Source organism: Leptidea sinapis, chromosome 15 (assembly GCF_905404315.1).
Source record: "Leptidea sinapis chromosome 15, ilLepSina1.1, whole genome shotgun sequence".
NCBI lineage: Eukaryota > Metazoa > Arthropoda > Insecta > Lepidoptera > Pieridae > Leptidea > Leptidea sinapis.
Window position 1 is genome coordinate 9,715,880 of NC_066279.1, and position 27,312 is coordinate 9,743,191.

The 27,312-nt window shown below is 35.1% G+C and overlaps 1 protein-coding gene across 2 annotated transcripts; it reads left to right on the plus strand.

Moving 5' to 3' along the window:
- On the plus strand, window positions 1-27,312 carry LOC126968470 (cytochrome P450 4V2-like). 2 transcript variants are annotated; one of them, XM_050813532.1, is made up of 10 exons: window positions 1-208; window positions 9,235-9,324; window positions 11,829-11,942; window positions 14,779-14,964; window positions 21,984-22,171; window positions 22,246-22,309; window positions 23,013-23,193; window positions 24,059-24,210; window positions 24,878-25,057; window positions 27,003-27,312. In XM_050813532.1, the coding sequence occupies exons 1-10, from the start codon at window positions 64-66 to the stop codon at window positions 27,164-27,166; spliced, it is 1,464 nt and encodes a 487-aa protein (XP_050669489.1). In that variant the 5' UTR covers window positions 1-63; the 3' UTR covers window positions 27,167-27,312. The 2 variants fall into 2 exon arrangements, with proteins under 2 accessions (XP_050669489.1, XP_050669490.1); XM_050813533.1 differs by lacking the exon at window positions 1-208 and adding an exon at window positions 533-702 and having other exon boundaries at window positions 27,003-27,302.

The window sequence follows — 27,312 nt, forward strand, 5'->3', positions numbered from 1 at the left end:
TAAATTGTGATCTTCGTTGAGTATCAATTATTAGTTATTTTAAAATTCAATAGCGACAACACGATGATTGCGTTAATTTTATTCGTTTTGATAACGTTTCTGTTGTACTGTTACATTACTATTTATTACGATCCGGGTGATTTGCCGACTTATGATGGAAAGTTGCCGATCATTGGTCACCTACATAAACTACCAAGGAATGCTTTAGGTTTGTGGATTACATTTAACCTTAGCTCACATGTATAGATTATATAATGATTTTATTTTAGTTTTTGCACTTGTTACAAATAGCTAACCCTAGCGAACCGCCGCATAAGTATAGTCCCATAAACGTTGCAAACGGCACTTGAGGCACGAGGCGCAGGCGCAGCAGAAACGTGAATTAGGTGACATCATTTACGGCGTTTACCCGATCGTGGAAAATATAATTGTATTTTACATTACTTGATCTAGCATCGATCAATAGATATTAAGATAATTAATTGTAATTAGTTATAACTATCTTTTAATAAATAAGTTTAAGTAAATTTGCATTTTTTTGCATCTCCTGGCTGCAACCAACGTAATTGGCGCGGTCAGTAGGATAGTCTAAAATAATAGAGTCAGTGAATCGATCACCGATAAGGGCTATTAGAACCTACTTGAGTTGCGGCGAGGCAGTGTATCCGAAAATCGGTACAGCAGAGAAATGCAGATAATTTGGTAAGTACCTAGATCTTACTAGAGTTGCTCACCATTTTAATTGTAATTTTCCTGTGATTTTTTTCTCTTTCCTTTTGTTTTCCAGTGTAATTTCCTCCGTGTACCTATTTATTTTAAAAAACAATCCATCCACGGAAGTCGAGGACCACTAGATCAATTAGTATTAGTAGAATCTCGCAAATTGATGGAGGTAGGAATTTAGAGGATATAATATTAGAAAATAGTGATAGCATAGAATTTTCTGGTTTATTTAATTTGCATTATAATAGTAATTCAAAAATGAGTGTAGATTTAGTAGACGAAGTTTACGAGGCCTTACGCTTGTTACCCGAGTTCGATGGAAATCCGAACGTTCTTACGCGTGTGTTTGTGTGATCAACTAGTAGCCCAATTTATTAGAGGGGAGCCAGGATATGAATTCAGTAACCTTTCGTTATTAAATGGTATCCTTAATAAAATTACCGGACATGCTGCGCGCACAATTAATTCAAATGGCATCCCCGAAAATTGGAAGGGTATTAGAAATGCCTTAATTAATAATTTTGCTGACCTGCGAGATGAGACCGCTTTGAACAATGACTTAGCACTTTTAACCCAGAAAAATTGATCACCTCAAGAATTGTATGAAAAATGTCAGAGTCTGTTTAGTACAATAATGACGTACGTTACACTTCATGAAACGATAACCACTACCGTAGAAGCAAAGCGTACATTATATAAGAAGTTAACCCTACAAGCGTTTGTACGAGATCTGAAAGACCCATTAGGTTCACGTATTCGGTGCATGCGACCGGATACAATAGAGACGGCATTGGAGTTCGTTCAAGAAGAAATCAACACCTTATATTTACAGCAGCGCAATGACCAATTACCAGGTGAACGCATAGTATATTCTACGTCTTCATATGACTCAACAAATAAATGTAATATTAAGCCTTTTAATTTGCCACCCTCGCGGCCTTTTACATTTAATTCAGTTAATGTTTTACCAGGAACTCCAAAGCCACCAGGACCATTGCAAGTCTGGCAACCCCAAGCACCGCCTAACAGGGTTTTCAAACTTCAACTTCAAAATTCAAATGGATAAGTCAGACTTCTTAAAGTTAGAAACCTCATATTTAGGACACGTAATAAGTACAGATGGTATAAAGGCTAATCCCGATAATATCACTGCCATCCAGAATTTCCCCGTTCCAAAGACTGCTTCCGAGATAAAGCGTTTCCTCGGCTTGACTAATGACGATGCTAACGCAGTTAAAGAATATATTAACCCAGAAGTAATAACAGAATAACAGGTATAATAATCCATCCCCCTCTCGCTATATATAAGATTATTCCTATTATACAAGATAACTTTAAAGGCTCTTCGATGAATCTCATTTTGACAAAAATCGAATAAGAAAATGTGGAGGAATATTTGCGACAACAGGACATAATAAAAAATATCACGAGGGTAAAACAAACCATCGTGGTATAACTGAATGTTACAAGTGGACTTATCATCTAAATACTATTGGCCTAAGATGAAAGAATAGGTATATAAATAAATGTAGCATTTGTGGACAGGCTAAATATGACCGAAATCCAATTAAACAGAGATTTTTAATAGTTCCCCCCTCCTTCAAAACCGTCTCAGATAATTCATCTTGATCTTTTTACAGCTCAAAACGAAAAATTTTTAACAATTGTAGATGCGTTTTCTACATGCGCGCAAGCTTACCACTTAAGAGATAGCACTGCTCTGAGTGTCGTACAAGCATTCTTAATATTTTGCACGCATCACGGTGACTCATTGACAGTGGTGACAGATGGTGGACCTGAGTTTACAAATCAGTTATTTGCAGAATTCATCATCCATAAGATGCAACATCATAAAATACTAGCACATTCACCAAACGACAATGGGATAGTAGAACGATTTCATTCCACTATCCTTGAACATCTCAGGATACTGAAACTTGAAAAACGGAACGAACCAGCTGTTAATCTCATGCCTTATGCCATCTAAGCATACGATAGCTCCATCCATAGTTTCGCAAGGTGTAGGCCTTTGGACTTGATAACAGGACATTTTGACCCGCGTGACCCAATTGACATTGACTTAACTGAATATCTACTTCAGCAGTATTTACAAGACCAAGAAACGAATGAGTCAAGTATATGATATAATCAATATGACTTCTTTACACGGATGCACCCAACTGACTGAAAATCGTTACAAGGATAGGGAACCGGAGATAGACTATACCTCAGACCAGCAAGTATTTATAAAAAATCCTTTGGGATTCCGACAAAAATAAGCCCCTCGCTTTACGCAGGATACTGTACTTGCAGACCTTCCAATCCACATTTACAAAAAGAAAAAACGCGGTCCAGTTGCCAAATCTCGCCTTAAGCGAAGCCCTAAAAACCGCACCTTATTGCAGGATATTTGTATGGCTGACAGTACTACGCACGACCCTAGGACAAGAAGTAACGTTTCACTCAATTGACGACGGAATTAAATAATAAAACTGTTTTCTTTTTTGATCCACACATAGAACATCTCAGTAGTAAAATTGCATCAATTACAAAAAAACTCAATATATTTCAATCATTACGAAATCAAAGAGGTCTCATCGACGATCTCAGTTCCGTCATAAAAAGCATTTCTGGTAATTTGGATTACACAGACGCTTAAAGAACGATCGCGCTATTAAGATCTTGCAATAATGAAAAGAAATTAGAAGTATAATTAAACAATCATGTCAGCTTAAATAAGAAATTTGTTTCCGGGAGCACTCAAATAATAAGTAGTATTGTTTGAAATCAAGATAAAATGAACAAAGCATTAAATGTAATATTACAATGCGACGCCAGAAAAGACACTGACTTAATAAAGTACGCACATCTGGCACAACACTTACTGATCTTAGGAGATAATGTAGAAGATTTGTGTGAAGAGTTACAGAACTTAGAAAATACGTTAACATTTATTCGTGCATCGAGCACTCCATACTCTATATTTAGTGTTAGTGATGTTTAGGATATGTTAAGTAAGCTAAGGATTTTATATTCTAATAAGGAAGTCCTTGAAATTGAATTTAAAAACTGTATGAAGTTATTAAATTAGGTTATTTTTTTCTAGATAAACAAATAGTAATAGTTATTAAGGTACCGATTGTGGATCGTTCACTATACGACTTCTATAAGCTTTCCTTTGTTCCTAACAGAAACCATAAGACCTTAATCCCACCTTTACCATTCGTAGCAATCTCTAGCAAAGGTTCTCGGTACATAGAAACAGAATGTCCGCAGTTAAACTCACTATTTCTCTGCGAATCGAAATCCAACCTACAGATTCAGGAAAAGTCCGATTGTGTCCAGCCACTTATTACTTATCATGAACTCCCACCATCCTGTGAATTAATATCAGTTACTGTGAACAACGAAGTCCTGGAAGCACTTGACGACAAACATTACACCATGAGCTTCCCTACTCCAACAAAAGTAAAAATATCCTGCGGACAAGAACAGTATCGAACTTTACGTGGCAGCTACTTAGCAATTATCCCACTGACTTGCAACTTGAAAGCACCTACCTTCACGATCTCCAATTCAAACGATCATATCAAAGGACATGTCGTAAGAATAATTGAAATGCCTCAGGATATCGAACCAGAGCTCAAATCTTTACAAAAATTTATTCTCAATTCACCAAGTCTACACAAGCTCCATACTTTTAAAAATGATATAGCAAATCAATCATTGATACATCAAGAAAGCTTCACCGATCCAGTAATCTATCACACGACAATACCCATGTACCTTATAATATAGGGTACATGTGCACTCATTGGAACTTTACTATATCTCCAATTACATAGAAGAAACGATACCAACGGAATCACGAAGACCTGCAGCGGCACCCCTGATGCAACATATGCTGTTCCGGCACCCCGGAAAATCAACCCTAACCAAATAAAAGTTGACCATGGATGCCTACCAGCGACCATCTCGGAGAAGTCCTGCAATAGTCGCTGTTCTACGGGGGGAGGTGTTACGCATGCCTATCCCTAGCGAACCGCCGCATAAGCATAGTCCCATAAACATTGCACACGGCACTTGAGGCACGAGGCGCAGGCGCAGCAGAAACGTGACTTAGGTGACATCATTGACGGCGTTTACACGATCGTGGAAAATATAATTGTATTAATTACTTGATTTAGCATCGATCAGTAGACATTAAGATAATTAATTGTAATTAGTTATAACTTTCTTTTAATAAATAAGTTTAAGTAAATTTGCATTTTTTTACATCTCCTGGCTGCAGCCAACGTAATTCACTTCTATATAGTTGGTTACTTTTATTGAGTTAGTACTTTTTTTTTAGTCTTTTATTGTTTTCGTTTCATTGCATGGCAAACAATGATAATTAATGTAAACATGATTTGTGATCACAAACATAAACTTAAACTTTAACTGACACAGTCGCGTGATAAATCTAAAATTATATCACTCGTTGTCACGGACAGAGATACACTGCGGTTTATTGTATCCAAATTAATCACGTGTAAGTTTCGTTTTATTTGTTTCATTATTTCATTGTTTTTTAAAGTGAAAACTTCTTTAGCTGCATTGAGCACTTTTCAAGGGATGGGTATAAAATGTTAAACTCGCGTCATGACACGTGTCCTGATCGAAAATTCGTAATACATAATATAGTTTTATACAGTGTTTTGGTACCGGACAATCAGTTAATAAAGAGATTGCCATACACAAGGCAATCTCTTTATGCAATTCTTGATGCGAGTATAGAAGATGGACACTAGATTCGCTGTCAGCCTATGTAAATGAGATAGCAATAGTCTGTGACGTGTGTTATGTGTTCATGTTTCGTTCTGGATAATTTGTACAACGTAATAGACAACAAGGTCTCATAATTTAATAATAACTGAAATCACCATGGCAATCATTGTTTGTTGGGAGCCGATGAACTGGGTCCGAACAAAGATATCGCTTTCGCGAAAGGGATAGCAGATATTGTAGTGTACCTCGCCTACTCTCAATATCAATCTTATTTATATATCTGTGTCATATTATTATTGATATTTTAGTGGCACATCTATTTTTCATCTTCTATCTACGCTTTATACATTCTGACATCATTCGCACGATGTAATTACTGCATAGATACCAGGAGAACATAAACATGGTAGCGGTGAAGTTAAACCTTAAATATAAATTGTCATTTATTGTGTACGATAGCGAAATAAATGAATATTGTATTTGATAACATAAATGCTAGAACTATTATTCTAATAAATAAGGCGATTCTTGTGTAATTATTCCGTAATCATTCGAAAATATTCAAAAATGCACAACGTTAATGTTCAAGTTTCTACTTCTGCCGGCACTTTCGGAGTGCAACCCGTATTATTTTTATTAATTTATACTTACAAATTAAAATTAGTCATTATTTTATATCATCCTTAAGACGACGTCTCCAAATGGCCCCACGGAAGACCAGCGCTGATTCTCAAACTAGCAAACATGCTGAATTGAGACCACTTTGTGACGTATAGAAAATAATATTTCTTAATTTTGATTCTGTTTATTTTTTAATTTTGAAGTCTTATGTTTTTACATGTAGGTAACATACGTAACACATAAACATTTATCTTTCTTATATAATATAGAATGACTTATCACAATCCGGAGTGTGTTGGAGTCGTGCCCTCGGTTTTCAGAAGTTCACGAACATTCTATATAATATTATTCTCTAATGAACAGCATACATCGTGCGGCGTCTCGCAAGTGCTCGAACGGGAACGACGCGTCTCAGGCCCGGTATCCACTAAAGAGGAGAGGACGTATTTTGATACCCAAACAGTATTTCCACATCTCCTCTCCGCTCTGGTGGAAATAACCTTATCTCCTCTCGTCTCCTCACCATATACGTATACCAGGCATCACAGTGTCCGTGAAGTTTTGAAACCGTGTCTCGAACCGGACATGACATGCAGCCCTACAATACAATCTAGCATAATTCATCCTTTAACATTTAAATAACAATGGCGAAATAATTGTTGAGTTAAATATTTAGCGTATTAAAACGTCACTATTACGAATTTACATATTATAAATTCATAAGATTTTTCAGACTTCTATTTAATCCTGGTTAAGCCAGGGAAAAAACTCAATTAAAAAAAGGATCTCAAATGTCTTTTTCTTAAGAAGCAGCCATTTGACCACAGAATACTATTACTCTAATGAGCATTTGACTGTAATTGAAATGTCAGTATTTATCGATTTTGGCTTGGACTTATGTCTTTAGACCAAGTAGAGTTACTTATTATATCTATCCTGTTACTTACTTAAAATTACTTTGTCTGTCTTGCATACTAATGCTTTGATTTCCTATATGATAAGCCTTCAAAAATACAATAAAAATTGCACGAACGCATATAAACTACCACTCACTATGCTGGAGACCACCAAGAAAAATAATATTATCTCTTAATGTCTTGTCACTGTCATGTCATTTGTGTTTGTTAGTTCATAGTTGGTGCGCGTTCTTTTGTGTATTTCCTGGTTATTTTCCGTGTTACTTTTTTGACATGATGTCATTATGAATAATTTATTTTATCATGAGAATTCTGCTCTAAGGTTGCATTTAAGAAATGGTGACGATTTTATATTAGATAGGAGATTCAGAGATAGTATCAGTTTATTAGAAAAGTATGGCTATAGAGCATTTATGCCAGAATCACTGTTATAAGGTGAACACCAGTTGACATCAGCTCAAGCCAATCAGTCGTTGTGTTACCATTTGCAGATGGGTGGTGGCACTTCCACCACCCAATGCAATGGATATTTCAAAAGAGATTACAAAATACTAAGACAAGAATATTTCAATATATCATTCCTCACATGATTTATTAAATAGGTTTTGGTGTTCCAAATCGCCTGGTGGCTTCCATAAACTCTATAGATTATTATACATGTAAAAATACTGTGTATATTTTGTTTTATTTCATAAGATGCTATTTGGTCAGTGCTAACCTCAAAAACTTCAAACTGAAATATATTTATTTGTAGACTTACTACAGTCCTATTCTTAGCGTCAATCAACTCAGCAATACAAGCTCTATATTATTACATATTTTTCATACTAATACGCTCAAGAAGAAGTTAACAAAAATTTGTATGGAGGTTCGCCATTGTTCTTTATCAAACATACAGATTCTTGATTGAATGCTAAACTCGTCACAATTGTCCAAGTGATATTGACAAAATCTGGGCCAAAATTGTTGTCTTTTGTTAATAGACAAGGAGTATAATTATAATTCATTATAATTCTGAGAACATTACTCGTTTATAATATTGACTTCAGAGATATATTTTTACGTAACACAAACTACCTGCAACTTAGTCCCCCTGCATATAGTCTTGAGATTTCAAGTTTTGCTCATCCGTATTCTCCTAGGCCTTATAGCAGCCCTGTGATTTCGGAGATAAGCTAAAAAAATTGGTTTATAGGAAAAACAAGCGTGAACGTCAACTAATATTAAGTCTCTAATCTCTAATGTCTAATATTATCTCCGCCGCTCACACTCTATTGCTCGTGCTCGCGCTTGTGGTCTTATGTTTTTTAGGTCAGTAGCACAGCGCAAAGACCAATGGTCTAGTTTTATTGAATTTTAACAGGTTATTGATCAATTGATCTATGATCTTTATTAAATTATACCTTCCAGACCGCTAGAGTAAGTGCGTCAATGGAAAAGTAATGCTAAGCGAAACGAAGAAGCGAATACAGCAAATTATAAAAAGGTATATTCTCAACCTTAACATATCCTTTGGCCTACAGTCGCACTTTGTGACAGAGTGTTCTAGTTGCCTGTCTCACTACATAAGTTCTATTTCAGTTTGGTTTTTTTACCGTGGGGAGCTAGCTAATTGACGAGCTACTTGAATTTCAGGCCTCTTAGTGACTTTGATAATACTTTAAACTACATTCGGAATTATTCCATTCGGACACTGGGATACCGCACAGCAGTTCATCGGCAGTGCTAGTGATTTGTTTGTTTTTGTTGGTGTCATCTAAATAAAGTAATGAAAAAAATCGGTCGTCCAGAGCCGTTTGCATAGCTAAGGTTGATTAAATATAAAGGTCGGCTGGAATCTAGTCCGTTAGTGACTTAGCGCACTCTCAGCCACGTATCTCTTGGCACACTTCAGATGAGATTTTCGATAAGATGTTTTGGTTACTCCTACATCACCTTGTACCGTGGTACACAGCTGCAAACGACGGGTGCGAGCCTGCGGTAAACCATGGTTTACAGAAGCAGATGAGTTGACCGTCTAGACTAGGAACTAGACCAATGGCACATGGAACCACCCGAAGGATAACCACTCTGGCAGGATTTGATTTAGTACTTGCCAAGGATCTCCTACGTTGATATGACATAGAACTATTCGTGCCCCAAGGTAGGGGTGCAAACTTCGTAATTATTTTGTACTTTTGTAATGTGTGCCAATTTTTTGTTTCAGATGTATGGGATGGGATCATAAACCTGGCTAATGGCTGTACAAAATTAGGAGGCGTTGCAGTTGGTTATTTTGGATTTATCCCTGTGTATGGTAATTATTACACTTATTATGTAATGCCGGTTAAACGCGTGCAATTTACCCGGTGGTCGAATAGTAGATATTATACATGTTTGCCTACTAAGCAACGTTCATATCATTTTTAAATATGATTTAAATTGTTCAAACTTCTGTATGTATCCCACTGCTATACATGGGGCACACTAAAAGAAATTTTGCACTTCTAGCTAATCGGAACTATTTGAATTTCGAATGTTATATATTTTGAAACGTTGCAACCTTCTTAGTTAAAAAATTGGCGAGAAATCATTTGTCAATTGTTTTTTTATCATACATCAAAGTTGTACAAACGCAACGAAAATGGAATTAAGTCAAAAAGATTTTAGAGCGATGATTTTTTATGATTTTAAATATTCTCTCTCTCCGCAAGACTGTGTCGCTCGTCTTCGAAATGCTTTTGGGAGAGAAGCACCTTGCTTGAGGCGATGGTTTGCTGAATTTGGGAGAGGTTGGTTACGGTTTTCGGAGACTCTTTACATGACAAATTTCGTGAAGGGCGTCCATCAACTGCAGTCAACGAAAATAATGTAGCTACTGTTAAGCGGTTAATTGAAGAAAACCCGTGGATTATCTTTGAGACAATTCGAAGACTATTGGGGAAATCCCAAATTTTCTGAATTTGGAAAATTTTACACGAAGAATTGAAAGTTCGGAAACTTTGTTGTCGTTGGATCCCTCATGACATAACAGCGGAGCATAAGCGGGCTCGCGTGGAATGGTGCTCACAGATGCTAATTAAGTACGACCACGGACATTCTAACGCTGTTTATGACATTGTCACAGGAGACGACACGTGGATTTATTGCTTATAACCCGAAAAAAAAAAACAGCAATCTTGTGAATGGTTGTCTAAAAATGAGAACAGGCCAACAAAAGTGGGGCAAGCGAAAAACATTGGTAAAAAATGATCGCATTTTTTTTGCACTTGAAGATCAAAAAAGTGTTAATGCCGAGTGGTATTATATTGTTATTATATATTATTATATTCCGCATGTGAAATTTGATTTGATTATTATCACTTGTAAGATATTTTTCACTGGTTCCTTTTTAAATTAAATCAAATTTTAAAGACAATAAAAATTAAGAGTCAAAATTTTAACGATCTAAATTTAAAATACTTGGACATTCTCGAAAGTTAGACAGCGTCGCTATGTGCTGATTTTAATTTATTAGAAAAAAATCACCACAAGCATTATATTATTATATAGCATATTCAGATTTTTATTAAATTCACGTAAAATAGAGTAACAAATATCTAAAAGCTGTATTGATAATATTAACCAATTAATAAAATAGTAATTATAAACATATTTCATTATTAATAATTATACTGATCGATTTATCTATGGCTTGGATGAAACCAGACAAACTAAAGCTTACGCTTAAATATGTTTTTATTTAATTTTTTTTTTATGGAATAGGAGGACAAACGAGCGTACGGGTCACCTGGTGTTAAGTGATCACCGCCGCCCACATTCTCTTGCAACACCAGAGGAATCACAAGAGCGTTGCTGGCCTTTAAGGAAGGTGTACGCGCTTTTTTTGAAGGTACCTATGTCGTATCGTCCCGGAAACACCGCACAAGGAAGCTCATTCCACAGCTTTGTAGTACGAAGGAGAAAGCTTCTTGAAAACCGCACTGTGGAAGACCGCCACACATCCAGATGGTGGGGATGATATCCTAACTTGAGGCGTGTCGTGCGAAGGTGAAATTCGGCGGCAGGAGTCAGGTTAAACAGCTCTTCGGAACACTCCCCGTGATAAATGCGGTAGAAGACACACAATGAAGCGACGTCTCTACGCAACGCCAAGTGATCCAGCCGTTCACAGAGCACTGAGTCCCCGACAATTCGAGCTGCTCTACGTTGCACGTGGTCAAATGGATCGAGCAGATACTGGGGTGCACCAGACCAGAGATGACAGCAATACTCCATGTGTGGCCGGACCTGCGCTTTGTAGAGCGCTAGAATGTGGGCCAGCTTGAAGTATTGCCGTGCTCTATTGATGACGCCCAGCTTCTTCAAAGCCAATTTGGCTTTGCCCTCCAGATGGCCACGGAATTGGCATTTATATATTAAACATATAATAATATGTATCCTAAGGGACCGCTTGCTCTCAACTATTTGTACAGGTCTTATAGTAATGAATTATTTTATCTTGCTACTCTGAGAACTTATCTGGCTATTCATTTGATTTACTCACATTATTTTATAAGAGAAATTTGTATTCTTATATCAACATCTTTTTTTGTTTTTTGACATCTTTTCTAAGACATAACACAAGCTGTACCTACATATAGATACATATAGATACTTATTACTATCATCCATATTCTGCTATTCTTATTTTATCTCTATTTTAGGTACATATTATTTTAGCTCAATATAATTTTTTAAATAGATTGTAAGTGTTTATAAAATTAATTAATTAATGAAATCCATTGCAAACATTATTTCTCTTTAATTTTTTATTTGCAGTCGTAACAGACCCCGACGATGTTTTCAAAGTGTCGAGTGCTGAAATTCATAAACCAAAATTTTTGAAAAAATACTCACAAAAAATTATAGGAAATGGATTAATCTTTGGCTCTGGTAAGATAAAATTTTCTTATACTAATTTGATATTTATTTTATAGCAATAAATTAAGCTGTGTAAAACTTAAACAAAACCCATTGCGTGATGGTTGAGGGTCATTTACGCGTATAGCTATTTTTTTAAAGTTGACAATGTAATTTAGATATTGACTTATAGACTTTGAAACTGATAAAAAGTGAAACAAAATAATAGTAGGATGAAACCCATTCAAATAAATTACAGTGTATTTGGGACATAAAAAGGTAACTTTTTCAATATTTCGTGAAAGATTTTTTTTTTTTGTAAAAGAGAAAATGAAAAACCAAAAACTTGGTTTTGTGAATTTTTCGCCTAAATTTTGAGGTTATGTGAAAAAAGGGTAATAACAAAAGTTGTAGATGTCTTTATTACCTACAACTTTGCCGATTAACTTTTTGCCATAGGACTTGTAGTTATGCCGGAAATCGAGATAAACTGTTCTTACCCTAAAACACCCCCCTTTTCCACTTCCCGACCTCAGATCGCCCGCAATTTATTTTTTACTTAATTTTTGTTATATTCTCGTCCTTTACCAATGGGTTTCATCCTACTGTAATTTTTTTTTAGTTCCAAAAATTATCGACCCTGGTCTATTAGCTTCACAGTAATTATCGTTTCTCAAAATATGTTTAGAAAATAGCACAAATCAGATGTGCCTCATGACTTTACTAATTACAGGCCTTATAATCTATCTTTATTTGCATCGCATTCACACCTCTACTAGTTTCTGATTTGTGAAATGCTTTTGATAGAGTCCATCGTTAAGTCATTGGTCTGTAAGTTGAAGTATATCAGTTCGCATTGTTGTCTTTTATATAAGATGGAACTTGATACTGTAGTCAATGGTGGCTTTCAAAATTCTGCTCAGCATCTTGTTTCATTAATGCTTAATTTTAACTGACTTCAAAAAAGGAGGAGGTTCTTTTTTTATTTGAAAGTTGGTGCTTTCCGTGTGGTCCCAATTCGATTTGGTCTAATTTTGACAATGGCATCCAGAGAAAACTATATAAATCTGAAATTTACATTTAGTATATGCACGATAAATGGCCGAATAACTCACGCCAACCGATTTCAATGATACTTTTTTTATTGGAAAGGATAAGGGATACTTGATACTTCAAGGGTAGTTTGGTTAGGTTATGATTAATTGGGATTCATGACAAAGTAGAGGAACTATTCAAATCTTAGGAACAAATAAACGGTACAAGGCTAGCTCTTTTAGGATGCTATCCGGATATTTGAGTCGGTGTCAGCCAAGGTAGGTTTGTAGTTATAGGTGAAATGTGCTTGTGTCGCACGCGCTACGTGAGGAGGCGAGAGCGGCCGCGGCGGGAGGACATCGATTACAAAATCAAAAATAATTGTAACTACATTATATCGTCGTAATAATTTTATTGAGTCTTAGGTTTTCTAATATTTTTCATTTTATTTTACTTTGAAGAACTCTAAAAATAATTGATTATTAACTTGTAGAAAAATACGCAATTTTTTTTTCTCTTTAGTGCATATTATATTGTTTTGGAAGCGGTTTTTTAAGTCGGTTGTTACGTTTTTTATATATTAATGAACTGATACCTTTTTAGGAAGACAAATAATAATGATAAGTGATCATCGCCATCCACATTCTCCTGCAGCACTAGATAAAACACAGGAACGTTGCCGGTCCTTTAGTAAAGTGACGCAAGTGAATATTGAATGATCTTGGAAACAAAACAAAACAAGAAAGTTCATTCCATACTTTGGTTGTACGTGGAAGAAAATTTCATGAAAACTACATTGTAGCAGAACGCCAGACATACAGATAGTGGGGACGATATCCCCACTAGGGGTGTTGGTGGGGTGTTGTACGAAAATGGAGTACGGCGAATCAACAGCACTTCGAACCACTCTACGTCATAAAAGCGGTGGAAGAAGTGCAATGAAACCGTTCACAGGGCACGGGTTCCCTACAATTCGATGTTTGAATTATAGCTTATAGTATCAGTGATGGGGCTTGCGCCTTGCCTTCCACATGACTGCGGATTCAGCGAATACTCGCAATGTAGTATTCTAATACTAGGTGAGGCATTTAGGTAAATTTTGTCGAAGTGCTGTGACAAAATATAGGGTTTTGTATAGTGGTTAACGCGAAAACTTGTGTCTTTGGGGGTTATATTAGACTAGGTTCATTTAATACTATTCCGGGTCCTTCTCAAGAGAGGACTCTGTAGAAGTCACACGTTTCTTCCAGCACTGGTCGATGATTATTTTTATGGTACGGTACTGTCATCGGCATAGTAATTCATGTCTGATGTGTTCGAAATATCATTGATGTGCATTGAAACATGTCCACGGCTCTAATGATATCAACATAACATAACGAGAAAAATAACTAGCTTTAACAAATAAAAATTATTACAATTAATTAGGCTTTGCGCTGTTAAATTGTAATAAGAATTTACTTTTCAACAGTCAAATATCTATACGGATCATTTTTTCTTTTCATTATATATTTTTTTTTCTTTTTTTTATTGTACTCTACATAGTTTCTGGGGTGTGAAGTTAATAATTAAATATGCTTACATAAAGTTGATGTCTGTATATCTCTAATCTCCTATTAAATTTCGTACACTCCCACGTGATTCTTCACGATTTTACTTCTCTTCTTTTGCAGTTACTACTTCAGCGCCGTTCTTGTTAAATTGGAACTCAATTTTTAGATCGCTCCTTATCCTGGTAACATTAATGATACTAATCAGATAAATGTTCCACTCCTAATCTGGTGAACAGCTATTTTCTTCAAATTCACTAAAACCAAATATATTTTTTTTACAGTACCAAGTTGGCAAAATCATCGCAAACAATTAAATCCGAGTTTTAATCAGCAAGTGTTAGATGAATATATGACTGTGTTTAATAGACAGAGCAGAATACTTATGAAAGACTTGGAGTGTATGGTAGGAAAGCCGCCGTTTGATCATAAACTACTTATAGAAAGAGGGGCACTACGAACAATTTGTGGTAAGTTCTTAAGTGAAACGTATCATATATTTATCATTATTGTTGCAATTTCTCTGAGGAATAATATAGTAAGTACTGAAAATGATTATCAGTAAAAGTAGATGCTTAAGCCACTGTTGATACTACTACAATAATCATTTTACGATAATATCTGAATATAATATGTTAAACAATCTATATATTTTCTCACCGCCAGTTGCAGGAAAGATATTCAAAGGTTATGTTTCATTATATCACATTAATTATCTTTAACTGTCAAAATGAAAAAGAAAGTGACGGTATTATATTTAATGAAACATTAACTTTAAGGATGTTTTCTGCAACTGGCTGTTTAATAAACAAATTTATAAATAAATAATAGTCTAAAAAACTAAAAAACACGCTTTATACATATAAAATTTATTTTCTATTTTTTAGTTGAATTTTATATAAAGCATGTTTTTTTATTTACTTTTTAGTTAACTTTTTTAGATTGAATGAAGGGATTTTAATATTTGCGAATAAAAATATTTTAGTTATATTCAATATGGGAATATGGGAAATGGGCCGTGAACAATGAGCAAAAAGCTCAAATATTTGCCGATCACCTTGAACAGATTTTTCGCCCAAATGAGTGTGATCCTAACGAGACGTTTACACCAGACAATATAGATTATTTTAATCTCCAAACAGGACAGGAGGATATTAAGCTCCGTTCACTTTAGGAAGTTTTGAGAGAAATAAAATATTATATAAGTAAAAAAAAGCTCCTGGATATGATTTGATATCCGGGGAAATTCTTCATCAACTCCCAAAAACAGGTCACGTTAAATTAACGATTCTTAATAATTATTGTGCAATTAGATTACGACATGTACCAGATCTGTGGAAAGTTGCTGAAGTCATCATGATTGCAAAACCAGGAAAACCATCGAACCAAACAGCATCATACAGGCCAATTTCCCTGCTTCCTGTAATGTCCAAGCTTTTTGAGAAGTTGCTACTTAAACGGCTAAAGCTTATAATAGAGATTAAGAATCTGATTCCAGAGCACCAGTTTGGTTTCCGCGAAAAACACTCAACCATAGATCAAGTGCATAGAATTACAAATATTATAGAAAAAGCCTTAGAAAACAAAGAAGTCTGCTCCACAATATTTCTGGATGTGGCGCAGGCTTTCTACAAAGCATGAAGGCTTTATTGACAAGCTAAGAATGGCTTTACCAAAATCATTTGCAGATATTCTTGAATCTTATATTACCAATAGATGTCTGACAAGAGGATGTCTGTTCACAAATTAAGGAAATAAAAGCTGGAGTGCCTCAAGGAAGTGTATTAGGCCCGGTCTTGTACCTACTATACACAAATGACATTCCTGAAATAGAAAATAACGCTATTGCGACCTTTGCTGATGATACTGCTCTAATGGGCGTTGGTTGTAACCATAAAGAGGCAGCAGAGAAAAATAGCGGTAAACATAGTAGTTAAGTGGACTTAAAAATGGAGAATTAAACTTGATGAAAGTAAATCTGTTCATGTAAACTTTAGTAATTAGAAACCAGATTATGAGCCAGTTTACATAAATAAGGAAATAGTACCATACGATAATACAGCTAAATATCTAGGTATGACTCTTGATGCAAAGCTCCGCTGGAATGCTCGCGTCAAGAAAAAAGAGAACAATTAAAACTTCGTCAATACAAAATAAAGTTTTATATATATTGTACAAGCAAGTCCTTATGCCTGTATGGACTTATGGGATCCAGCTGTGGGGCTGCACAAAGCAAACAAATATTTAAATCAAATCATACAAACCTTCTACTGAACAGATCTTGATTCGAATAATAGGGACAGACTGACGAACGTAAAACTTATAGCAACCCTCTTTTTCGTCTAGGTTTAAAAAAATAACTAACTGCTACGCCATTGACGTTACTGTCCAAATCGGGTTCTAAATTCAAAACACGCAGCTGAAACTGAAATAGTGTTTACAATGTTGCCTATTGACATATAAAATTTAAAATAACTGGAGTAAACGCAGAAATGTATAGACATAGCAGTCGAATGTTATTATGATGTCATTTGTGGCTTGTGCCATATTTCGGCTTTGATTTTGTAGGAAAACGTATTTGCTGTAAGCCGCAAAACATGAAATGTTCACCAGAGCCAAAAAACTTTTTTGAAATTAGAAAAAAAATCGTTACTCAAAAACTATACATCGTAGCAACACGATTTTAAATACATATTTTTATTTTTTCTCGTGTTATATGTTGGCTATAAAAATATTCTTCTAACTCAATTATTATCAGTGTTTTTGTGGCTTACAACAAACTAGTTATTTTTTACAGATCTATATAACGCTGTAACCTTAGGGAATTTTCTATGGCAACAAAATATTTATATTATGTTTAGAGCTATAAAATGTTGTAAATGGCATACATGCATGGCATTTTTAAGTATATTTATAAAGACGTAAGCCATAGTGAAGAATTATCTTGCATTGATGTTATTGATTTAACTGAATGGAGTGGGAAAGTGTTTTACGAATGAAAGAGAGTAAGTTAGCTGTATTTATTTAATGTAAACTTTCAAAACGTAATTATAATAAACACAGCTCAAACCTTATTATTGTAATGACTAATGAGTCAACAAAATCAAATTATAAGTTGAATTTTACTTAGTAAAGAAACTAGTACTCAGTATAAGTTGAAATCAACAAAATTATTAATAAAAAACATACTTGGGTGTTTAGTCAAGAAATAAAAAGCTTTTTAACAAAAAAAAAACAACCGACTTCCAAAAAAACACTACAAAGCATAAAATAACTTCACTTTCAGAAGTCGGTGTCGGTTCGGTTTTTATTCCCTTTTAACTTCCGAAACATCCTTTCGACTTCCGAAAGAGAAGTTATTTTATGCTTTGTAGTGTTTTTATTTTTCACTTTTTAGTTGTATACATAGACAATATATCAAAAGCAGATCAAGTAATCGGGGAACATACATAAAAAAAAGATTCCGACGAATTGAGAACCTCCTCCTTTTTTGAAGTTGGTTAAAAATCAAATCAATAAAATAAAGATACAAAGAAAAAATCACAAAATTAAACATTTTCAATCCTCTTCATCAGTATCTGGCAAGCGGTCTACTGTCTTATTATTATGCTCTAAGTCCAGAAATTCTTTTGCATAGTTAGGTGGAATAATTTTTTTTACAACAAGGTTTTTCAGATCCTTATATTTTTGGCAAGAAATCGGTAATTTCGCTCTATATAAATTTTCCTTCGGTTTGGTGTTACCCATATCTCCCAGTGGAATTTCAGAACATTCAGCATCAGCTGCCATAGATCTTTTAATAAGCATCACGTTTGGCTTTTTCTTTTTGAAAACTACAACACTTATCCTAGAAATAAGCAGATTTAGATTCTTTTTAAATGATTTATTTACGATGCCATTAAAACCCATGAAAAAATTTCCATCTCGTACATGAACTTCATAGGGAAACGGGTTTTTTCTAGCAATTTCTATGATAGTCTGCCACTGAGAAGGTGCCCACACAGTTGATTTTCTAACCGCACGTTCTACAATTGCATGCATACTATCCACTGGCATGTACGTATGACCTGGGGTTAGGTAATTTATTTGAATTACTTCTAAGTTTTCGCATTGAGACAGTGCATAGCGGAGCATGGCTAGTTCGATTTTGTTCTTATTTTGGCAAAAGCAAGAGTCGCAATAGAGTAATAATGTCCTTATGTTGCCTCTTTTGTCAATGTTATCTGTAATATAATTAAATAAACAAGTTGATATCTCGTTTGCTCCTCTGTGAGCATCGGTTTCTGTCCAAACGTGTGTTTTTCGATGTCGCGAAGGCATTCGACAAGGTATGGCATAACGGCTTAATCTTGAAGCTGTATGAACTGGGTATGCCAGACGGGCTCGTGCGCATCATACGAGCCTACCTTACTGATCGAAGCTTCCGCTATCGAGTAGAAAGCACGTTATCCACGCCCCGACCCATCAGGTTGGGAGTGCCTCAGGGCTCAGTTCTGTCCCCGACCCTCTTCTCACTCTTCACGAGTGACCTCCCGAAGCCTCAGAAAGTGCAAATTGCACAATATGCGGACGACACGGCTCTTTATTATGGCGCCACTCGGGGCGCCTCGCGACTCATATAAGAGTGCTTCAGGCCGCCGTTAATGAACTAGGAGACTGGTTCAGAAAATGACGGATTGAAGTCAATCCCTCAAAGAGTGCAGCGGTACTCTTTGGAAATACTAACCCCTATTCTGTGGGCCTAACATTATAAATATTTAGGTGTTACGTTTAACAGTAACATGAACTTCGCAAAACATATCAGCACGGTTTGCAATAGAGCCCGGTTTGTCCTTAGCCGCCTGTATCCACTTGTGTGCAAGCGAAGCAAACTACCGCTCAGACACAAGGTGACATTGTACAAGACCATCGTACGTCCCATCATGTCGTACTCAAGCATCGTATTTGCCCACGCGCCGCCAAGCGGCGTTTGCAAGTGGTTCAGAATAGATTCACGCGCACGGCCACCGGAGCGCCGTGGTTCGTTCGTAACGTAGATCTCCATCGCGATCTAGAGCTGCCGACCATCGCTCAACATTTCAAGGAGATATCGCGACGCTACTTTGATAAGGTGGCCGAGCACCCAAATATCTTGGTGACGGAGGCATGTGCTTACACCCCTATAGACCACAGTCTGAACAAACAGAGTCGACCTGGACGACTATATTACGATCGCGAACGCGACATCAACACCATTACCAACACCGACACCAAACCAACCACACCGCCCTCGAAGACGTAGGCGCGGCCGTGTACATCAAACCGCTGCCACTAGTCACTTTGACGATTTTTAGCGGCCACAACCTAATATAATACGATTCACACACTTTGATAGAAGCCCGATGAGATAGTTGTCGTCCTGTAATCGTTTAACAACAATCACACTCACATCACAAATCACACACCTACAATAACACTACACACAAATAGTCACTCACTTACATACACTCACACATACTTACATACATATATCACTGCGCTCGCCGGCGAGTGCGAAATCTCTTCAAACCTAGAGTCCACTGGACTAACAGATATATTAGATCGTTAGTGATCTTCTCTCCATCCAGCCTAGTGAGCAGGCGGTCCGAGGTTCGAGTCTCCTTCCGAGACGCCCCGCGCCTGTGAGCTACATTTTCGGCCTCCAAGGCCGCCCGGCTTCGCTGTAAAAGCCTTCAGGGCTATCAGCACAGAGGAGGTTTTTAGTCGGTAGGGGATGTTTACACCCGAGCCCGACATATGGGCCTCGTTTCGGGGTCTTCAATACGTAAATGTATTTTACTCCTCTCGAAAAAAAAATGAAGGAGTCAGTTACAAACATACATACAAACATGCAAGTGAAGCTAATATAAAGCGTGTAAATAGCCTAGCTGTCTACAATGACTTAATCAGGTATCAGCTTTTTACTGACTTATTTCGACAAGCTACGTCTTACTTTCGCGATTTGTATGTCACTGTGTGTTAGTGTGCGTGCATTGCTCAAAATAGAGGTTAAGCCTTTTTCGACGCTTTTCACAGCTGCCACAGTCTAGACGTATATAAATGTAAGTAGATCAAAGATCTATACAATCACATAATACCTCTAATATTATGAAAATCATTATATGTATTATGTACGAATTGTATTTTTGTTTGTTTGGATGCTTTAATTTATCAATGAAGTAGCATTTTCATAGCCGAGTTTGTTTTAAAAATAGAAGAAGAATTCTGTTCAATTGATTACTTTTCAGGGTCGTTACAGAAGTTGATTGAACAAATTAAGAAAATGTCTTAGTTTCAATTTATTCTCATTAGTATTAAATAATATTGCATCTCTTTATTAACTTAAAATGTATGCTATTATTATTAATATTATTACTAAAACCATCTATAATTATTTTATGATTTTCAATTATTTTCATTACAAATAGGTACTTTTGAATTATAATTAATTTGCTCGCATTTTTCTATGTACTATTTAATTGTGGAAACTTTTATTGGTGAGTGATTTATATTTTAAGTTTTTTTTTAAGTGTATTAAGTTGTACTGTTTGTTTCCCGAAAAAAATAAAATAAAATAAAGAAAACAATAAGATTTTAACTAAGCGAATGCCAACCAAGGCAGCACATTGCTATTAAAAAGTCTGGTTTGTTTTTTTTTCCATCTTCAAATATCATATTATTAAATTAGTAAGTTAGAGTCTACCGCCAGATAGTAGACATATACCACTGTTAATATCCGCGCGTGATCAACAATGCAAGCTTGCATTGTGGCTTATAGACTTTTACTCTTTTATGATTATTATGAAATCCTTGTCATTGCATGAGTATTTCTATTTTAAAAGATTTTATTTAATTTGTATTATTTTTATGTTTGTTCCCGTCAAATTCAGCCACTGTATATTTGATCTGTTATCGGCATGCTATTCAGCAAAATTTTTAGATGAGATTACATATTTATGGCAGGCAAGGCCTACATTAATTTACAGGTCCTGCTAAGTAAAAGGTGAGTATCTTGGGTGGTTGGTGGGTCAACAATAATGGAATTTAGTGTACGTTTTTTAATTGTATTTGTTAGCACGCCTTCATTGCAATGCAACTGTTAGCCGAACATAAATTTTTAGGTAATTTTCAAGATATGCGTACAAAATGAAGAAGATTGCGACAGATTGATCACAAAAATACAATTTAAATACATGCTAAGTTCACAAAAGTCTATACATATTGTATATATTTTAAAAATAAAAACTAGTAAACTAACACAAGGTTAAACCATAAAATTAATAAAATTAATAACTATAATATATAAATATAATACTATTTAATACCATATTTTAAAATTGTATCGAGCTCCTCTTATGTATTGTACGTTTACGATCGAATTTTGATATTATTTTGTTGTAGATATATTATATATACGATACATTATAAATTCTATTATGTCTGCTTAAAAATAATTGTATATTTGTTGCAGGTTCAGTGTTTGGTGTTAATATTGATCATGATGTTGAAGATTTTCTTAAATCATACCAAAATTTATTTGATCTGGTAACATTAAGAGTTCTCAATCCCCTTAGATTTTTCGATTTCATTAATGAAAGAACAAAATTATATAGAGATATGTCTGGTTACTCTGATAAGGTACTCAAATTTAGTGAAGAGGTAAGTTATATTTTTAGATTTATATATTTTTCCAACTCTAGTTTTTATTAGCAGACCTTTTAATATGTTCAAAGGTGCTTGAAAAAAGAATAGAAGAAATGAAGAAAATGTCACCAGATGAACTTACAAAACTCTCAGGTATGTTAAACTGAATAGATTAAAATTCTCACACAGATCACTTATTCAATATTGTGGTAATTATAGAAACACTAGACAAAAACGAGCTTAACATCTGAGCATTAATATATAATAATAATAACCCAAGAACCACAATCTATACAAAGATATGCATAAGAAGTGATTAAAAGTTAAATTACCGCATGTAAGAAATTTCGACTTTTTTATAAATCATTTCCGATTTTTTTAGAACTACCATATCGCCGCCTGTGGTTCGACCATGTTAAGTAGAAAGATAACCGCATGTTTTCTTGAGGATATATTTCTCTTGCATTTAACTTTAACCTATAAATTATTCCTAATAACAAAATAACATATTGTTCCATAATCAAACGTAATATTTTTGTTGTTGAAGACACAAGCTATTTTACTGTCTTTAATTTGTTAGTTTCGTTCAACTTCGTATGATAAGTAAAACTATGGATGTAACGTTAATTACATAAGATATGAACTTAAATGTTACTTAAAAAGGATATAGGATTGAGACGCATGTAATAACTATATCTTGGCGTTCATTATTTGGTAAAATTAATATAATATATAATAGTTAGCAGGGGCAACTGATAATGAATATACACGTTTATAAAAGTACACGGAAATCAAGCGTCCTTTGTGCTTGATTCAAAAAACTATTTATTTATAACTAGTATTATTTTAATTTCAGAGTTAAAGTTTAAGCCATTCATCGATCTACTTTTACAAAACAAAACATTTAGTCATCAACAAATCATTGATGAAATGACAACTATGATAGTGGCCGGTTTTGAAACAATATCAACGCTATTATTTTTCATGCTAGTAATCTTGGGGACCTATTCCGATGTTCAAGAAAAAATATTCAATGAGTAAGTATAGCGAGAGACATATCAGACTTCATATGACAACCACCAAATGGCGCTATCAATAATTGACGAACGCAACGCCAATATAGTGGTCGCTTTGTGGTACAGAAAACCACACCACGCGGTACAGCAGTATCGCAGCAGTACAGCAGCGCATGAGTTAAGATGAAAAACAACCCTTGATTCAACAAACCTTGAACAAAACACGGCACAGTGTGGACAAAGCCAATGGCTACGCCAATATTTTTTTTGTGGCTAGCAAATAATCCTACAATTGCTCAGATTCATCTTCTCACATATCAACCACATTCCACACTTTAGAATGCGCATATCGAGCTCACTGTTTGGAAGGAAACCGGTCCTTTTGCGATCTGACACTAAATTAGTTTCTTTTTTTCGTAAGTTCAATTTACCAACTCAAACAATCGGCAGCAAAGAATTAACGGATATCTGCATATTGCGTAGATTGAATTGTGTTGCCGATAGAGTTTCTAGGATAGAAGAAGCATGACCCGCATAAAAACCAGCAAATATATAATGACGTGTTCCCTAAAGTGATCACTCGTGCGTACACAATGCTGTACACCTAAGGCTGGGTTGTTGGTTCTTGTTGGTTGCTAATAATCTTCGCTGAAGTCAACTGGAAAGCCTAAACGTAAGTTGACGCATTTATACAAACTGCAGAGGCCAGCGCATTCCTACATAGAGAAACAAATATAAGTAACCAGAGGCTGAAACCCCAACCGTCAATCAATTCACAACTAACCTATGCACTCCATAGCATTATAAAATGTTTTGTTTGATTTAGTAATCCGCAGATGTATCTTCCATTTCATTTATTTTAAGTTAACATAAAAATTAATTTTAGAATACAAGAAGTATTTGGTGATTCTGATTTGGATGTTACCAAGGACGATTTACAAAAATTAAAATATACTGATGCTGTAATAAAAGAATCACTACGATTCTCCCCTATCGTGCCTTTAATTGCCCGATATCTCACGAAAGACATTCAGCTAAGTAAGTATGTACTATTAAAATTAAATTCGATCAAAATAATATTTCAAAACTAAATTTATTCGGAAGCCATCCATAAATAAATATTTACACAAGCTAGGAATTTTGGAGAACTAAAATTTTGAATTTTTACTTACTTTTCCTTGCTTTAATTTATCTACGTTGGTTATAGTCATCGGGAAACTGAAAGACAAGTAATGACACAACACTATTTACTTTGATATAAACTTATACTCGTATTGACTTAACCTACATACACAGTATTGCAAATTGCAAAAAAAACGGGCACCTAAGTAAATAACCTGTTTCACTGGCATCTTCAGATTATTTCATAATTGTAAGTAGCTGCTTGTATCATTATAATACTTTAAATATATAAGCAAAAAGTATTATCTGTCAATTTCGTCATTACATTTCGATGGAATTAATGAAAAATGATCCCAGAGTCTAAACAGCGAGTTGCGTATCTGTTCATTAAATAAAAAGGCAGGCTAAAAACTTAAGGTTTTTTTTATGACCAGTGTCAGTTATCTCATGTTTCAGAATTTGTTTCTTTATTGGACATTTTCGGAGGATACAAGAGTAAAATCGTACTCCCTTGTTGCGTTTTCTATTCCCGAAAATTATTGTCTTATAAAATTAGCTTTATTATCTATTATAATATTTTCAGAAAACCGCGTCCTAAAAAAAGGATTTGTTTGTATAATTTTATTATACGGTGCTTTGAGGCATCCAATGTGGGGTCCTGATTCTGAACAGTTCATTCCGGAGAGATGGATGGACCCTGATCGCCTTGCGAAGAGTCCACATGCATTTGCAGCATTTAGTTTTGGTAAAAGAAACTGCATAGGTAAGTGACATTTTCTTTTCAACATATTTCATATAAAATTGGTTTTGACAGTCTCACTATTCTAGAGGGGACAAATGAAAGGCGGAATAACTTTTTATAACGACAATGATTAGCAGGCGTTCGGACAATCTGACGGTTATCCCCGCGTTCTCTTGCAACATCAGAATAATCACGGAAAGACACATTTTGGTATTGTGTCGTTTCCAGCTATTTTTTCATTACAATTTATTTCTGTCGGAATATGTGAATCTAATTAAAACATTTAAAATTCAATGCTAGCTGTAAATAATGAGACATTTATGGACCTAATGCACTGTCAATATGAGTAACACAAAGTCGGAATACGCGTTTTGTAATCAGAGAATTTTTATGTCAAAGATGCACTTCGCTCAGGTGGACACCTGCTATGGATAAAATTGACGTCATTTTTGAAAAAGTGGAGCAAGATTAGCATTACAGTCGTTACGACATAGCCGGTGAACTATTTGGTATAAAGAAAATAAATAGCGTAAGGGCTCACTGGAGGAACGTCATGAACCGTATACCAATTCGCGATTATTTATTGTGACGTAATAAAACCGAACTGTTTTTGAAGAGTTTGATGAAAATTTTATCAAATACGATAAGGACTTTCTCTCAAAGAGAAATGAAATGGTCTCAAAGAGCTTTTATTGCCGGGCGGAACTGAATCGATTTGGATATGCAGTGCCAACTATGGTAGATTCAGTAATTTAAAAAAATATAGTGACGATTCAAAAGCGCTTAGCTTAAGCCTATTTAAATAAAGTTAATTTCACTTTAACTTTAACAACTGATAATATTAAAGCATGAAGTTGATAAAAGTGTGCAAGAACGGTATAATCTTTTATCACGATAAAGCTAGACCATAGATATATTTATCCACTCAGCAAAAATTAATAGAATTTGTCTGGAAGGTGATAATGTATCTTTTGATATAGCTCTGATCTTGTACCTTCAGATTTCTGTATGTTTCGATCTATTCAAAACTTTTACGAGTAGTTAACGTCAAGAGAGTCACATAAGAAGCTCCAAAATTTTTACAGCATTTTGTCACTACTTACAAGATGCCAAAAAGTCATCGAGCAAAATTGGACATTAAATACTGTCTTCCATGGGTACCTGCGAGGAGCTGAAGGCGGTATTCGTACCTGACGATTGCATCGTATCTATCAGTGGTCTGAGCAAGATGCCTCCTTGAGACACATGCCAGCCCAAGATGAAGTCCTGTTTGTGATTTTCGTTTGTGTCGGCAGCTATCAGCAGTTCCAGGCCCCGAATATCGGATAATCTCACACATTATGCATTGTTCATAGATAACCATAATATTAATTGTCCCTGCAGAGGTATCGTAGACAGCCTCCGTCTTCACCGTCTATCTTGTCGTCATGGCATCTCGCTACCGCAGGTCTAATGGTATAGCGTTGATTCCTTGAAGTCATGAAAGGGTACTTGTGTGTCTACACGACTTGAAATAAAAAATATATCCATTGGTGTTGGATTCATATGTCCTCCCTTTGAAATAGAGATGGTGAGGTATTAGAGTTAATCAGCACGGAAATAATCAAAGAGTTGTCAGTTGTTGTTCAATCTTTGTTTTCAGGAGATCAGAGAACACGCCCGAACTTTGGTTAGAGTAAAAATTTGGCAATTAATTGAAGTACATAACGTTGTTAGCTTCTTGCGTAGCTTACGACCTAAGTTTTATTGTTTTATTCTTAGACATTTGGTTAATGGTTTATTTTAGCTGAATTGTGTGATGTATTTAGATAAATTATATAATTAACTAAATAATTTGTAATTAGATTTACTCACATACGGATGTTGTAATAACGCAGTTCATTCAAACTTGTAGTTAGTAGTAAGAGAAAATATTATAATAAATATTTATTTATTTACTCTCTAAGTTCAACAATATTCTTTTCAGGTAAAACATATTCATTCATGGCAATAAAAGTACAATTGGTACATTTCTTTCGACGGTACAAGGTTCAAGCGGATTACTCGAAATTAAAAATGAAGATAAATATAATAGTCAAGCCGGAGTCTGGTCACAACATTAGCATACAATACAGACAGAAAATGAAATGAATACAATATACGGAGATTACTTCGAATAATAATAAAGGTATAGGCAACTTTCTTTTTGGCCGTTTTTCATTTTCTAAACATTTTCAGTGTTACCTCGGTATATTCTACTCAAGTGGTTCTTAAAACTGTTTTTATTATAATAAGGA